The sequence below is a fragment of the Salvelinus fontinalis genome, chromosome 3, assembly GCF_029448725.1.
Source record: "Salvelinus fontinalis isolate EN_2023a chromosome 3, ASM2944872v1, whole genome shotgun sequence".
Lineage (NCBI taxonomy): Eukaryota > Metazoa > Chordata > Actinopteri > Salmoniformes > Salmonidae > Salvelinus > Salvelinus fontinalis.
In genome coordinates, this window is record NC_074667.1 from 78,417,802 (window position 1) to 78,434,090 (window position 16,289).

Genomic DNA, 16,289 nt, shown 5'->3' on the forward strand with positions numbered 1-16,289 from the left:
ATATATGAACTTATTTGAATTGGGCTGTCAAATCACTAAGTATTGAAGTAATTGTTTTCATATGTAAGTTGAAAATAGGTCTGCTTGTGAATGTGTCATGTATAGTTTATGAATTTGTCATAAAGTCATTATGTCTCGCTTACTCTCTCTCGCTCTCTACCACACCTGCTGTCTCGACCGCTGAATGCTCAGCTATGAAAAGACTATTGTCATTTACTGCTGCGGTGCTGACCCTCTACAACCACTGTGATTATTATTTGACCCTACTGGTTATCTATGAACGTTTGAACATCTTGAAGAACGATATGGCCATGTACTGTTATAATCTCCACTCTGTACAGCCAGAAGAGGACTGGCCACCTCTCAGAGCCTGGTTCCTCTCTACCCAGCACAGCCAGAAGAGGACTGGCCACCCCTCAGAGCCTAGTTCCTCTCTAGGTTTCTTCCTAGAGTTTTTCCTAGCCACCGTGTTTCTGCATTGCTTGTTCTTTGGGTTTTTAGGCTGGGTTTCTGTATAAGGACTTTGTGACGTCTGCTTATGTAAAAAGGTTTTTATAGATAGTCTTAGCTCCAAAAAACAGTTTCCCAGACTCAAGGTAAGTCTAGCCTGGTCCTAGATCTTTTTTTGCTGTCTTACCAAGTCCATGAGACAATTACCATACAATGGCAAGACAGCACAAACACATCTTGGACCAGGCTAGGTTAAGCCTATATATTCTTGTACAAAAAAGCCCTTTGAGGGGAGATTCTATATTGAGTCCAGGAGCAGAGTAGGTAGGCTTCATCGCTGTATGTCAAAACCAGCCTATACTGCAGCATGGTATTTAGCTCAGCCACAAGCTGGTATAGGGTGCCATCTAATGGAGACTGATGGAACACTGCTCTCTAGTCTATTCTCACCATTCACTCACAAACTTGCAGTGTTGTTAATTAAAACCTCTACAGGATCGGTGTCCCCCACCACCCGCGAGATGGTTGTGCTAATGTAGGCTAATGTGATTAGCATGAGGTTGTAAGTAACAAGAACATTTCCCAGGACATAGACATATCTGATATGGGCAGAAAGCTTACATTCTTGTTAATCTAACTGCACTGTCCAATTTACAGTAGCTATTACAGTTAAATAATGCCATGCTATTGTTTCAGGAGGGTTCACAGCGATGAACTTGAAAAGTTATAAATCAATTTGGCACATTTGGGCGGTCTTGTTCTCCAGAAATTCAATGGTTCATTGTATCAGCGCCTGGGCTGGAATAATACATTATGGCCTTTCTCTTGGATTTCAAAGCTGACGGTACAAAACAAAATACAAAAAAAACAGTTGGTTTTATTCTTTCTATTTTCTTTTATCAGATCTAATGTTTTATATTCTCCTACATTCCTTTCACATTTCCACAAACTTCAAAGTGTTTCCTTTCAAATGGCATCAAGAATATGCATATCCTTGCTTCAATGCCTGAGCTACAGGCAGTTAGATTTGGGTATGTCATTATTGGCAGATCCTTAGGACATTTACATAATTTAGCAGATGCTCTTATCCAGAGCAACTTACAGTAGTGTGTACATTTTCATGGGAATCGAACCCACAACCCTGACATTGACCATGCACCATGCTCTACCACCTGAGCCACACGGGAAACCGATGTCAATTGGTGATTTGTTGAGATAATGCCTATGTACTTGTTATGTATGTGTAATAAAGTGCTTATAGTACCCTTCAAATAAAGGAGGACCATATCCTTTCTCCTGATTCGGGAGGTACCATTTACAGTAAACGACTACCAACTCTGTTTGACATGTCAAAATACACACAACGAGTGAGAGTTTAACGGTTGGCTTAACTGACACCGACAGGAAGTCCACAACTCCAGTTCTGTTATTTAGCATAGCTCCACCAATCACGTGACAGCAGGGTGACAGGGTGTGGCTGGGTGCACTTGTCTTCGAGTCTGGCTGTCACAGACTGTTTCCTGATCTGAAGGAGAGGAGACAGACCCGGGCTGTAACAGTAGGGGGGAGAGGCGCGTCATGTCCATGGCCATGGCTTACCAACAGAAGCTAGCTGAGAAGCTCACCATCCTCAACGACAGAGGGAGAGGGGTCCTGCTGCGTATGAACTACATTAAGAAGGTGAGAGAGGAGGAGGGAGGTCTGTTGAGGAGAATGGCGACACTTAAACAAAAAACAAAAAAAAGGAACTTGAAGGAAAGACAGGTTTTTCTCCTGAGACATTCACAGCTTTTTGCCCTGTTTGTGATGGAGAACAGTGTGGATGGAAACACTGGGATGGGAAATGATCGATCATTAACATTATAGAATTTTAAAAATCTCTTAATATAGTTAGCTTGGTGGCTGCTGCGGGTAAGAATATGTATTTTCTGAGTGTCAGCTTGCCGTGAAGAGGAAGTTCACACAGGAAACCAGACTGATCTGCATCCACTCAGGCTTCGGCACGCTCACAAAGCCTCAGCACAGATCTGCTATCTACTTTGTCCAAATATTGGTCTCACTTTAAACAAAACACAACCAAACTTTTCAGGCCCCATAAATAATTTATTAGGCCCATAATCCATGTCAGGAGCCTAATAAACGACATAGATTATACTAAATTCAATAGTTCATTTCCTGAATTGAGTGGATCAAAATGTCATTAACCCTAACCCCCACCCGGTTCTGTTCCAGACATGCTTGGATCCCAAGCTTCGGCCACAATACCTGACAGACAAGACCATGGAAGCATCTGTCAAATACATCAACAAGAAGTTCCCCAACATCGACTTCAGGGGAAATAGTGTAAGTAGCTGCCCTTTAATCTGAATCCAATAAAAACGTTTCATGATAATCTGTCTAATGTGTCTAATGTGATATGTCATGAATGAAAGCAGCAGTATCTGGTAGGCGTCCAGAAACACAAGTCTGAGGTGATGGCGGCCATGTCCAGCTACTATGATTCCTTCATAGACGTCATGGAGTTCAGGGTGAGTCTTCCCACATCACTGCCCCCCCCCCCCCCCCCCCCCCAGACCAGGTCCACTTTATGTATTGCGGGTCAACTAATCATCAAGCCCTTCGTTAGTTCAATCAGGCATTCTAGTTCTGGAATACATGGAATGTGTGGAATTGGCTCGGGAAACATTATTCTATGCAGGTATTACTGCATTTGGTATTCAAAGCATAAAAACGACAATTATCCAAACAGAATTAACATATAAAGTGACTTTTTTTTTCTTCCATCCTCTGAATGAAATCATACAAATTTCAAGGGAAGTCAAATCGAGTTCTGTTATTATACAGAGGGAAGTGCGTCCTGTGCCTTATTCATTATGTGTGATGACGGACACAGTAGTGGACTGTAGGGGGGGGTGGGGGGTGGGGTCACACACATTATCCCACTGCATTATGTGACGTCTGTACTGTTACAGAGCAATACGAACACATTAACCCACTGCATTATGTGACGTCTGTACTGTTACAGAGCAACACGAACACATTAACCCACTGCATTATGTGACGTCTGTACTGTTACAGAGCAACACGAACACATTAACCCACTGCATTATGTGACGTCTGTACTGTTACAGAGCAACACGAACACATCAACCCACTGCATTATGTGACGTCTGTACTGTTACAGAGCAATACGAACACATTAACCCACTGCATTATGTGACGTCTGTACTGTTACAGAGCAACACGAACACATCAACCCACTGCATTATGTGACGTCTAATGTGGCGTCCTGTTACAGAGCAACACGAACACATCAACCCACTGCATTATGTGACGTCTGTACTGTTACAGAGCAATACGAACACATCAACCCACTGCATTATGTGACGTCTGTACTGTTACAGAGCAATACGAACACATCAACCCACTGCATTATGTAACGTCTGTTCTGTTACAGAGCAACACGAACACATCAACCCACTGCATTATGTGACGTCTGTACTGTTACAGAGCAATACGAACACATCAACCCACTGCATTATGTAACGTCTGTACTGTTACAGAGCAACACGAACACATCAACCCACTGCATTATGTGACGTCTGTACTGTTACAGAGCAACACGAACACATCAACCCACTGCATTATGTGACGTCTGTACTGTTACAGAGCAACACGAACACATCAACCCACTGCATTATGTGACGTCTGTACTGTTACAGAGCAACACGAACACATCAACCCACTGCATTATGTGACGTCTGTACTGTTACAGAGCAACACGAACACATCAACCCACTGCATTATGTGACGTCTGTACTGTTAAAGAGCAACACGAACACATCAACCCATTGCATTATGTGACGTCTGTACTGTTACAGAGCAACACGAACACATCAACCGACTGCATTATGTGACGTCTTATCTGGCTGTACCGAGCCTGTGTTCTGACCACAGATGAACTCTTTTTTTCTTCAGGATCATGTTTATGAACTGCTGAATACAATTGATGCCTGCCAGTGCTTCTTCAACATTGTGAGTACAACATCCCTTACTAGTAGATAGGAAAGGGTATATACTTTGTCCCCTAGGGCCACTGTAAGTATCACAACATACAGTTCATTTATATGGTATCGTGTTAACCTACTTTTTAACCTGAATCATTAATTCAAAAACATGTCATGCATTTATTCATGCTTGCATTCATTTATTCATGCATGCATTCATTTATTCATTCATGCATTTAATCATGCATTCATTTATTCATTCATTCCTTCAATTATTCATTAATCAGGCGGTGAACTTTGACTTCACCAAGAACTACCTGGAGCTGATCATCACATATACGTCTGTCATCGTCATGCTTTCACGCGTCGAAGACAAGAAGGTCCTGGTGGGCATGTACAACTGTGCTCACGAGATGTCCAATGGCAGCAGGTGGGGCCGGTTACGTCTAGCAACTATTCAAATACAGGCCCATTTTAAGGAAGTGAATCAGAATTCAAAAAATTGGAATGGAAAACAATCATTGAAAATGGTTGAGCTCGTGTTCAATACATCTTTCATTGACATTTCTGAACAGGACAATGAATTAATTAATTTTCATATGCAAATACCTAACCAGATCACGTACTCGCACTGCAAGCTCATTTCACTCTTATTTAAATTTCTGACAGAGATGAGCTGACATAGGCTTTTCCCACTCATCCAAGGGAAGATGGCATTTAAATGTCAGTTTCTGATAGAAAACCTGATGTTTTCATCATTCCTTAAAGGATGGTATTAACTGCAGTACGGCTGGGCAAACACCCAGCCACAACAACTTAAATCCTCTGACTGGAGCTATCAATATAGCCAAGCATCTCAAAGATGATTACCCATAATTAATAGCTTTTAAAATTGGCAATAACAACACATCCTTCCATTCATTTCCCAGAGTGCATTAACAGTACAATTACATTTTCAGTCCTCCCATTTCACACCATATTTATTTATGTAGCCAACATGGCAGGAGGACGTTTATCTTGATCAAAGACACTGAGGAGGAGGAAAATACTGTACAGACAGGAAACAAAGAAATTGAATGTCAGTCATTTTCCACCAGTTCCTTCATAATAATCCTCAGTGGTAGAATATGGAGAGCCACTGGAGTTTAGAAGGAGAGGTGTGCCGTACTGTTACAGCAGGGTAGCCTAGGTGTTGGACTAGTAACCAAAAGGGTTGCTGGATCGAATCCCTGAACTGACAAGGTAAAAAATCTGTTGTTCTGCCCCTGAACAAGGCAGTTAAAACCCACTGTTCCTAGGCCGTCATTGAAAATAAGAATTTGTTCGTAACTGACTTGCCTAGTTAAATTTAAAAAAAATACAGCTCCCAACAGTGAAAATGAATGACATTTGAAAGGATGGTGAATCTGATTTTTCTTTTTTGTGTTGCCAAGAAAGAAGATTGAGTTATGGAGTGGCACCACATGATATTGATGTTGGCATGAGTTGGTACTGTACATGGCAGTGTATGTGTATGCATGTATGAATGTGTGGTTGATTGACTAAGTCATGATTGATTGGTTGATCCTCCAGTGACCCTGCGTACCCCCGCCTGGCTCAGATGTTTATGGAGTATGAACAGCCCATTAAGAAACTCACTGAGGAGTTCGGCCCTCACACTAAGGTAATGTCAATTGCATATTCACATATATTCAATTCACATATTCACAAAGATGCCAGAGATTCCGAGTTGGATGACAGTTCGGAAAAAAAAATCCCAGTCGGATCTCGTTTTTTTTTCTTGACCGAACTGAAATCGGAAGTCATAGATTTCTGAGTTCTCTGTTGTTTTGAACACAGCATTAGTCTTAGCGCAGGGAGGGAGAAAGCAGAAGAGGATCCGCCTCTCACGGTCCCTGTTCTCTCCTTCCTTTCCTCCGTGAGACTGACCAGAGAGAGGGGACACCTTTTTCCCCCTGATGGTGAAACTCAAGTCGCACCGAATCTGCCTCATGCACAATTCATGTTGTTCCTAGGACTAGAAAAAGTGAAATATTCCTCGATATTAAAATAGACATGACGAGCTGCTAATAATAATAAAAAACGCGGAGCTATCGATACACTTGGCTACTCATTCAATGCAGCGCGACTGGAAGTAAGGAGAAGCACATTTTATGTTTTGTAATAGTGTTGAATAAAAACAGTGTTGACAGTGCTGAATATATATATATATTTTACAATAACCCTTTGCTGGATTATTTGACAGTCTCTCTGTGGTCAGTGTTTTAAAAGTTATAAAATCTTACGTAGGCTAGTATCAAACACTGCTGTGGCCGGGGTCGTGGAAGTGCTGTAGGCACGGTGATTTGATCTATCCGATTGGCCAGCACAGCTGGCAAACTCGATTTAGCCACATATCCCCTATCACCAGATAGGCAGAGTTTGTCATTTCAGACAAATTAAATGGTGCAAAATTAAAACACTTTGTTTACCCGATGCCCAGGGCTTCTGAATCAAGCGCGTCTACCACCAACATCGCAACACAAATCTAAAAAAGGAACGCAAGCCTTTATAACACAGCCTTTATCGTGGCTTGAAGATCGACCAGTTGATCGTGATCAACCGGTTGGTCACCACTGCACTAGGGTCAATTCACGATTGTATATTCTCTAGGGTAATGTTAACTGTATATTTAAAACGACTGTAAATGTTAGCGTGGGGCATTATTCCTGAATACCAATGGAGGTCATGATTTTGACTGCTTTTCGGCCTTATAACGCTATCATGGAAATAGAACTCTCCCTATCTCTCCCTCTCTCTCTCGCGCCCTCTCTCTCTCTCCCTCCCACTCCCTCCTTCCCCACTCCTCTCCCCCCTCTCTTCCCAGGCTGTGACGGGGGCCCTCCTGTCCCTACAGATGTTGTACCCCAGGAGGAACCTTCCTGCAGAACAGTGGCGCAGCGCTCAACTCCTCAGTCTCCTCAGCGCACCTGCTGCCATGCTGGACCCTGCCTGCTGCGACACCGTGAGACTCCCGTTTACCGCATCTCTCTCCCTCTTCTCTACTATCCTCCTCTCCTCTCTCCCCCTCTTCTCTCCTCTCCTCTTCTCCTCTTCTCTCCTCTCCCCCCTCTTCTCTCCTCTCCCCCCCTCTTCTCTCCTCTCCCCCCCTCTTCTCTCCTCTCCCCCCCTCTTCTCTCCTCTCTCCCCCTCTTCTCTTCTCCTCTTCTCTCCTCTCCCCCCTCTTCTCTCCTCTCTCCCCTCTTCTCTCCTCTCTCCCCTCTTCTCTCCTCTCTCCCCCTCTTCTCTCCTCTCTCCCCTCTTCTCTCCTCTCTCATCCTCTTGTCTCCTCTCCCCCCTCTTCTCTCCTCTCCTTTGGACCCTGCCTGCTGTGACACTGTGAGACTGTCCTTTCCCCTTTTCTACTATATTCTGTTTTCATTTTATCTTCATCTCTTATCTTCTGTTTTCTTATCTTTTCCTCTCTTCACTTGTTCTATTTTATTTTCCTCTTCTGTCCCTCCTCCCTAGAATGTCCTGTCTGCTGATTTTCAAAGGCAGCCGCTGGCGTCTTTGATGTACCATAGTGTTCTGTGTTAGTCTCTGTGCCCCGTGGTTCTCTTCATGTGGGAAACGGAGACCACTACACAAACACACAGTGTATACCTAATATCATGGCACATAATATATTTTGTAATGAGTAATGTGTCTGGATACAAATTCCTTTTAGAAGAAGTTAGCGTGTGTGTCTGCAACAGCAACATATGATCGTCAGTGTCTTGTGTTATCATAAAGTACAATAATTCACATGACATCAGGAAATAATCAGAGACGGCAATTGACGACTTATTGTTAACTAATATTGACTAACTTGTGTTTCCCACAGATGGCCTGTGAGTACTTGTCCTTAGAGGTGATGGAGCGCTGGATCCTTCGTGAGTACTAGCTATTATCTTCAGACTCGTTCTAGGCTACCTTCTGGGGGGGGGGGCTTTAGTGGTTGAACTCTATTCCCCATATTCACGTTGGTCTCTCCTCCAGTGGGTTACCTGCTGTGTCATAGCAGTCTGAACACCAACCAGTCGTCTCAGGAGCTGTGGAAGATGGCCCTACGCAGTGGCCTTTATCTCACCATCATCAGGGACGAGACAATCAACATCCATAAGATCACAGAGGACCACTTCGATGGCCTGAAAGGGTATGACATTATTATGATATTTACCCTCTGTCCTCAGAGTGATTGGACTGGGTGTCAAGCTGATTCTAGTTCCCAATGTTCTGGGCCCTGGTTCCCAATGTTCTGGGCCCTGGTTCCCAATGTTCTGGGCCCTGGTTCCCAATGTTCTGGGCCCTGGTTCCCAATGTTCTGGGCCCTGGTTCTCAATGTTCTGGGCCCTGGTTCCCAACGTTCTAGGCCCTTCTTTCCAATGTTCTGGGCCCTGGTTCTCAATATTCTGGGCCCTGGTTTCCAACGTTCTAGGCCCTTCTTTCCAATGTTCTGGGCCCTGGTTCTCAATGTTCTGGGCCCTGGTTCTCAATGTTCTGGGATCTGGTTCTCCAATGCTCTTGGAGACAACAAAAAACATTGCTGGTTAGCATATTTTAGCATATTTAACAATGCTCCTACAAAGGTTTTGGTTAGCATATTTTCACATATTTAGCAATGCTCCTACAAAGGTTTTAATTGAATTATGATGGTGTCTCTAAGATGATGTTGGTAGAGGCCCTGTCTGGTAACGTGTACTGTACTGAACTATAATCTGGGCAAAACTGGTCAACTTTTGTCAGCTCCATTCTTACTGATCGCCCTTCCTCGTTTCGTTGTGACAGGTACAGTAAGCGTATCGCAGATATCAAAGAATGCCGCGAGCATGTGATAGTCAACAGGTGAGTTATCTGCTTGTGTATAAAACTATTTATTTTTACTCAAACTGAGCCTGAAATGATGGACCTGCTTCAGATAGTGCCACCAATTGGTTGAACGGTCTCCCATTTTAACATCAACAACAAGTAGCACTCTTTTTCATGGTCTTTCAAGACGGATTTGAACCAGCAACCAGGGCCACCATATGATTAACAGTTTAAAGTCAAGAATATAGATAACTATGTGTGTTGTCATATGTATACCAGTGGAGCCATGCACAGAGAGAGGAGAGGTTTCCTGAGGAATGCCTTGAAGGAGCTGGTCAAAGTCCTGGAGGATGAACCTGGACTTCTGGGACCCAAGGTACATAACCTCATTTAGTTAATCTGGCTAAGAGTGCCAATCTATTGCATGTTCAGCTTCCCTGTATGTTTTACCATGGTCATCGGAGATACATTACATTATTGGCATTGACCTCTCATTCTGTACAATACTAAACAGACAAACTGCTCTGTGTTTATTTCCGAGCTCTCTATGTTCAGTACATGACTATGGCCAAACAGTGGTGGGTCTTTTGCTAAATATTTGTTTTATTTCTTCTATCACTCTACCCCCCCCCCCCCCCACCCTTTAAATATCAATCCATCCCCTAGGTGCTGTTTGTCTTCATGGCTCTGTCGTTTTCCCGTGACGAGGTTCTGTGGCTCGTCAGATATTCAGAGAATATTCCCAAGACCAAGACTCCAGAGGACTACGTAGACTCGTACGTTTGAAGTTAGACCCACAGCAGACCCTCTAACCACAGCAGACCGTCTAACCACAGCAGCCCCTCTAACCACAGCAGCCCCTCTAACCACAGCAGCCCCTCTAACCACAGCAGCCCCTCTAACCACAGCAGACCCTCCTGCCATGCCACTTTCTATCAATCTCCAATGTCAGCCATAAATATAAACAGTACCATATTAGCATGCTGAGCAGAATGCATGAAAAATATGTTTAAGTTTCAAGCGGCTCTCCTGTACATTTTAAAGTTTTGTAAGTTGCACCTAACATTAGCATTCAAGTCACACAACTAAACAATGTAGAAGAAGCTTATACAACAGCTACTGTGTCTGGCTGTTAAAGCACAGGAAAGTCCTACTGTTGATACAATAGTCACTAGTTAATGTACTGTATATTCCTACTAGTTTTATGTGTTCATATATACAGTTTAGTCCTACTGTTGATACAGTAGTCACTAGTTTTATGTGTGTTCATATATACAGTTTAGTCCTACTGTTGATACAGTAGTCACTAGTTAATGTACTGTATATTCCTACTAGTTTTATGTGTTCATATATACAGTTTAGTCCTACTGTTGATACAGTAGTCACTAGTTTTATGTGTGTTCATATATACAGTTTAGTCCTACTGTTGATACAGTAGTCACTAGTTAATGTACTGTATATTCCTACTAGTTTTATGTGGTCATATATACAGTTTAGTCCTACTGTTGATACAGTAGTCACTAGTTTTATATGTGTTTGCTGCAGGCATATGGCTGAACTCCTGTTCTACATGGAGAGGTTGAGGACCCTGATGACTAAGTACACCCGTGTGGTGCAACGCTACCATGTCCAGTACCTGGCCCAGTTTGATGCCCTGCTCCTCAATGACACCATGCAGGTACTGGGGGGGGGGGGGGGGGAAACAAAATAATAGTTACAGGATAAGCTATTTCTCATATATCTCAGATAGGACCCTTGGATCTTTCTTACTTTTTAACTCCACATTGTTGGGAAAGGGCTTGTCAGTAAGCACTTCACGGTAAAGTCTACATATTATTTCAGAGCACACCGAAATAATTGCTTCTATTACTGTTTTGACTGTTCTGTTCTGTAGAATATGTACGTCTGTCCAGAAGAGGAATCAGTCTTGATGACATCATTTGTCTCAACACTGTCTGCACTGACCATCAAGCAAGGTAAGCAAAATGTATCTGAAATCTACATTTGATAAGTAATGCTAGGCCTACTTCATGTGTGATACTACCTACCGCATGGGGCGGCAGGAAGCCTGGTGGTTAGACTGTTGGACTAGTAACAGAAAGGCTACAAGATCGAATCCCCGAGCTGAAAAGGTAAAAATCTGTCGTTCTACCCCTTGAACAAGGCAGTTAACCCACTGTTCCTAGGCCGTCATTGTAAATAAGAATCTGTTCTTAACTCACTTGCCTAGTTAAGTAAAGATAAAATGTCCCTCAACAGTGGAAAACGGAGAGGAGTTTGACTTCAGGGCTCTGAGACTGGACTGGTTAAGATTACAGGTATAGTACTTCACTTACCCTATAAATACTTTACAACTTTATCTACAACACACTGTGTCATGTTATAAGCCTACACTGTAAACACACTGTGTCATGTTATAAGCCTACACTGTAAACACACTGTGTCATGTTATAAGCCTACACTGTAAACACACTGTGTCATGTTATAAGCCTACACTGTAAACACACTGTGTCATGTTATAAGCCTACACTGTAAACACACTGTGTCATGTTATAAGCCTACACTGTAAACACACTGTGTCATGTTATAAGCCTACACTGTAAACACACTGTGCCATGTTATAAGTCTACACTGTAAACACACTGTGTCATGTTATAAGCCTACACTGTGTCATGTTATAAGCCTACACTGTGTCATGTTATAAGCCTACACTGTGTCATGTTATAAGCCTACACTGTGTCATGTTATAAGCCTACACTGTGTCATGTTATAAGCCTACACTGTGTCATGTTATAAGCCTACACTGTAAACACACTGTCATGTTATAAGCCTACACTGTGTCATGTTATAAGCCTACACTGTGTCATGTTATAAGCCTACACTGTGTCATGTTATAAGCCTACACTGTAAACACACTGTTCCCACTCAGACCTCATGATAAGAAGCTATTTGTGTTTCTTCTGGACCAATATAATTGAAAACAATCACAGTAAAGTAATTTTTCCCCTGAAATGATTTCAAATTGAGATAGAAATGTCTCTATTGAACCTTTTAAACATGCCTTGTCGTGTCCAACTCAGATGGTGTCTGTAGTGTCCCAAGTGGATATATGTATTTTTGTTATATATTTAAATCATACTTAGTTAACATTCTAAGTAAATTGGAACAATTTTAAATACATTTAATTCATTTAATGTCAATTGTACACTGCTCAAAAAAATAGAGGGAACACTTAAATAACACAATGTAACTCCAAGTCAATCACACTTCTGTGAAATCAAACTGTCCACTTAGGAAGCAACACTGATCGACAATAAATTTCACATGCTGTTGTGCAAATGGAATAGACAAAAGGTGGAAATTATAGGCAATTAGCAAGACACCCCCCAAAACAGGAGTGATTCTGCAGGTGGTGACCACAGACCACTTCTCAGTTCCTATGCTTCCTGGCTGATGTTTTGGTCACTTTTGAATGCTGGCGGTGCTCTCACTCTAGTGGTAGCATGAGACGGAGTCTACAACCCACACAAGTGGCTCAGGTAGTGCAGTTCATCCAGGATGGCACATCAATGCGAACTGTGGCAAAAAGGTTTGCTGTGTCTGTCAGCGTAGTGTCCAGAGCATGCAGGAGCTACCAGGAGACAGGCCAGTACATCAGGAGACGTGGAGGAGGCCGTAGGAGGGCAACAACCCAGCAGCAGGACCGGTACCTCCGCCTTAGTGCAAGGAGGTGCACTGCCAGAGCCCTGCAAAATGACCTCCAGCAGGCCACTCTGTCACGTTTAAAATTATCTAAATTGGTACACCTTTTCTGTACTTAAGTATATTATTAGTGTATTAGATAAAGAACAAAACAAATATACTTGAATAGACCTTTAGTATATTGTATGTATATTTCTCATGAATTATACATCTACTAAAATGGTTTTTGAATAAGAATTCCTGTATTGTCTTTACAAAAAATATATATATTTATAATATGTTTTCAAGTATACTTTTATAAAGACACTTCTCCTCATTAACCACATTAGCTATTATAATTAGCCATGTAATTAGCCAGTCTTGATTGACCGAGGTATCTAGTCAGCCAATGTTAACGTGTTATTTACAAAGTAGCTGTGGCTGGAGCAGCAATTTACAAGCGATACTTCAAAAACTGTGCACCGTTGGCATTTCAAACTTTAGTTGTTCACATTACTGGAATAAATTAAGATTTCAATACTTTAAAACTTCAGTTGCAGAAAAGGATGATGGGGAATATGCAAATGCTTATGCACCTGCGTTTTTGAAGGTTTCCTTTATATATATTTTGTGGACATTTTAAGTTAAATATATTTTTTTGAAAGTATACTTAAGTATATTAAAACGTTTACTCTCAGGAAGCATGTGAAATAAATAACTTGGGCGGCAGGTAGCCTAGTGGTTAGAGCGTTGGGCCAGTTACCAAAAGGTTGCTGGATCGAATCCCCGAGCTGACAAGGTAAAAATCTATCGTTCTGTCCCTGAACGAGGCAGTTAACCCGCTGTTCCAACGTAGGCCGTCATTGTAAATAAGAATTTGTTCTTAACTAACTTGCCTAGTTAAATAAAGATAAAAATAAACAATTGTTGTCATTGTCAACGTTCTCTGCACTCTTACGAACAGGAATTCAGAAAGTCCTTTCATACTCATTATTGGCACTGAAACTTTAAAAGTATTTATACCGCTTGAATTTGTTCTAATTTTGTTACAAAGTGGGATTAAAATGGATTTAGTTGTCATTTTTTGTTAACAATCTAAATAAAATACTCTGTCCCAGTGGAAGATCTCTATACATAAAAAATAAATGAAGATTTGATGGAAAGTAAATAACTGAAATATAGTCGTGGCATAAGTATTCAGCTCCTTCAGTCAATACATGCCAGAAATACAGTGATTGCAGAGGTGAGTCTTCATGGGCAAGTCTCTAAGAGCTTTCCACACCTGGATTGTACAATATTAGCCCTGTATTCTTTTAATAATTCTTTAAGCTCTGTCAAGATGGTGTTTATGGCTACTTAGCAATTTTCAAATCTTGTCATAGATTTTCAAGCAGATTTAAGTCAAAACTGTAACTTGGCCACTCAGGAACATTCATTGTCTTAGTAAGAAAGTCCATTGTAGATTTTGCCTTGTAGTTTATTGTCCTGCTGAAAGGTGAATTTAAAGACTGAAAAACAATTAATTTGGAGTACACTTTTAATAAGTGCATTGAAGTGTGATGACAGCATATTTATAGTATACTATAAATATACTAGAAAAATAGATATAGTTTTCAAAGTATATTATTTGATTTTTTTGTATATTAAAATATATATTTTTTGCTCTTGGTGTCATATTTCCTCCCTACACCAGTGTATCAAGATGTCTGTGCTGTCTCATGTTACAGGCCTACACCAGTGTATCAAGATGTCTGTGCTGTCTCATGTTACAGGCCTACACCAGTGTGTCCAAGGCCCCACTCTCCCTCAAGGAATACCCAGACCTGGCTAAAGTGATGAACATGACCCAATTCCACACCAAGATGTTGGACAACGTGCAGGAGATGCTTCACGAAACCTCCGATCTCTCCATCCTCTGGTCAGTCTGCCCCCCCATGGGCCCCATAGAAAAAACATCCTCTACTCCAGTGGTATTAATAAAAGTCAATAAGGGTTGTGACCCCTATTGGCGTCATGGGGAATTGCAGTGGGGAAATTCTGTTGAAAAAAAAGGTTTCCCACTGAGAAAGTTTGAATACTGCTTACCCCCACTAGGCCCTACCCCCACTAGGCCCTACACCCTCTAGTCCCTACACCCTCTAGTCCCTACCCCCACTAGTCCCTACCACCACAAGTCTCTCTAGTCCCTACCCCCTCTAGTCCCTACCCCCTCTAGTCCCTACCCCCTCTAGTCCCTACCCCCTCTAGTCCCTACCCCCACTAGTCCCTACCCCCACTAGTCCCTACCTCTCTAGTCCCTACCCCCACTAAACCCTACCACCACAAGTCTCTCTAGTCCCTACCCTCTCTAGTCCCTACCCTCTCTAGTCCCTACCCCCTCTAGTCCCTACCCCCTCTAGTCCCTACCCCCTCTAGTCCCTACCCCCTCTAGTCCCTACCCCCTCTAGTCCCTTCCCCCACTAGTCCCTACCTCTCTAGTCCCTACCCCCACTAAACCCTACCACCACAAGTCCCTCTAGTCCCTAGCACCACTAGTCCCTACCTCTAGTCCCTACCCCCAATAGTTTCTACCCCCACTAAACCCTAGTCCCTCTTGTGCCTACTCCCACTAGACCCTACCCCCACTACTCCCTCATCCCTTGGTACTTCTGTAGATCAGAAGGGATTGGATGTAAGCAATATGGCAATAAGTCTACCTTGCCAATGACCTAGTCCAAGATATTACAGTATAGACAAATAATCTACTGTACATGATGTACATAGGGTCTATGGCAGGGGTCCCCAACAGGGTCTATGGCAGGGGTCCCCAACAGGGTCTATGGCAGGGGTCCCCAACAGGGTCTATGGCAGGGGTCCCCAACGGGGTCTATGGCAGGGGTCCCCAACGGGGTCTATGGCAGGGGTCCCCAACGGGGTCTATGGCAGGGGTCCCCAACGGGGTCTATGGCAGGGGTCCCCAACGGGGTCTATGGCAGGGGTCCCCAACGGGGTCTATGGCAGGGGTCCCCAACGGGGTCTATGGCAGGGGTCCCCAACGGGGTCTATGGCAGGGGTCCCCAATTTACATTCAGCTGCGGGCCGATTATATTGGGATACGTTAACATAACGCGGACTATTAGCCAGGCCTAATCGCCCAACATCAGTGCCCGACCTCACTAATGCTCTTGTGGCTTGATGGAAGCAAGTCACTGCAGCAATGTTCCAAAATCTAGTGGAAAGCCTTCCAGGAAGTGGAGGCTGTTATTGCTGGAAAGTGCAGACCAACCCGTGATTTTGGAATGAGATGTCTGACAAGCCGGTGTCCATATACTTTTGGTCATG

The 16,289-nt window shown here is 42.9% G+C and overlaps 1 protein-coding gene across 3 annotated transcripts in view; it reads left to right on the forward strand.

Moving 5' to 3' along the window:
• The first annotated feature begins 1,950 nt into the window (after nucleotides 1–1,950).
• The window catches only part of nckap1l (NCK associated protein 1 like), a 41,625-nt gene continuing 27,286 nt past the window's right edge, over nucleotides 1,951–16,289 (forward strand). Inside the window, exons 1-16 of one of the 3 annotated variants that reach the window (XM_055918139.1) lie at nucleotides 1,951–2,130; nucleotides 2,683–2,793; nucleotides 2,883–2,978; nucleotides 4,429–4,485; nucleotides 4,745–4,887; nucleotides 6,030–6,120; nucleotides 7,324–7,461; nucleotides 8,323–8,371; nucleotides 8,478–8,634; nucleotides 9,267–9,323; nucleotides 9,567–9,663; nucleotides 9,954–10,063; nucleotides 10,833–10,965; nucleotides 11,182–11,263; nucleotides 11,547–11,605; nucleotides 14,741–14,886. In XM_055918139.1, coding sequence (XP_055774114.1) covers nucleotides 2,029–2,130; nucleotides 2,683–2,793; nucleotides 2,883–2,978; nucleotides 4,429–4,485; nucleotides 4,745–4,887; nucleotides 6,030–6,120; nucleotides 7,324–7,461; nucleotides 8,323–8,371; nucleotides 8,478–8,634; nucleotides 9,267–9,323; nucleotides 9,567–9,663; nucleotides 9,954–10,063; nucleotides 10,833–10,965; nucleotides 11,182–11,263; nucleotides 11,547–11,605; nucleotides 14,741–14,886 — 1,628 coding nt within the window. In that variant the 5' untranslated portion in view covers nucleotides 1,951–2,028. Of the gene's footprint in view, nucleotides 2,131–2,682; nucleotides 2,794–2,882; nucleotides 2,979–4,428; nucleotides 4,486–4,744; nucleotides 4,888–6,029; nucleotides 6,121–6,359; nucleotides 6,592–7,323; nucleotides 7,462–8,322; nucleotides 8,372–8,477; nucleotides 8,635–9,266; nucleotides 9,324–9,566; nucleotides 9,664–9,953; nucleotides 10,064–10,832; nucleotides 10,966–11,181; nucleotides 11,264–11,546; nucleotides 11,606–14,740; nucleotides 14,887–16,289 lie in introns of those variants that run through there. The other 2 variants (XM_055918140.1, XM_055918141.1) reach the window with 2 other exon arrangements.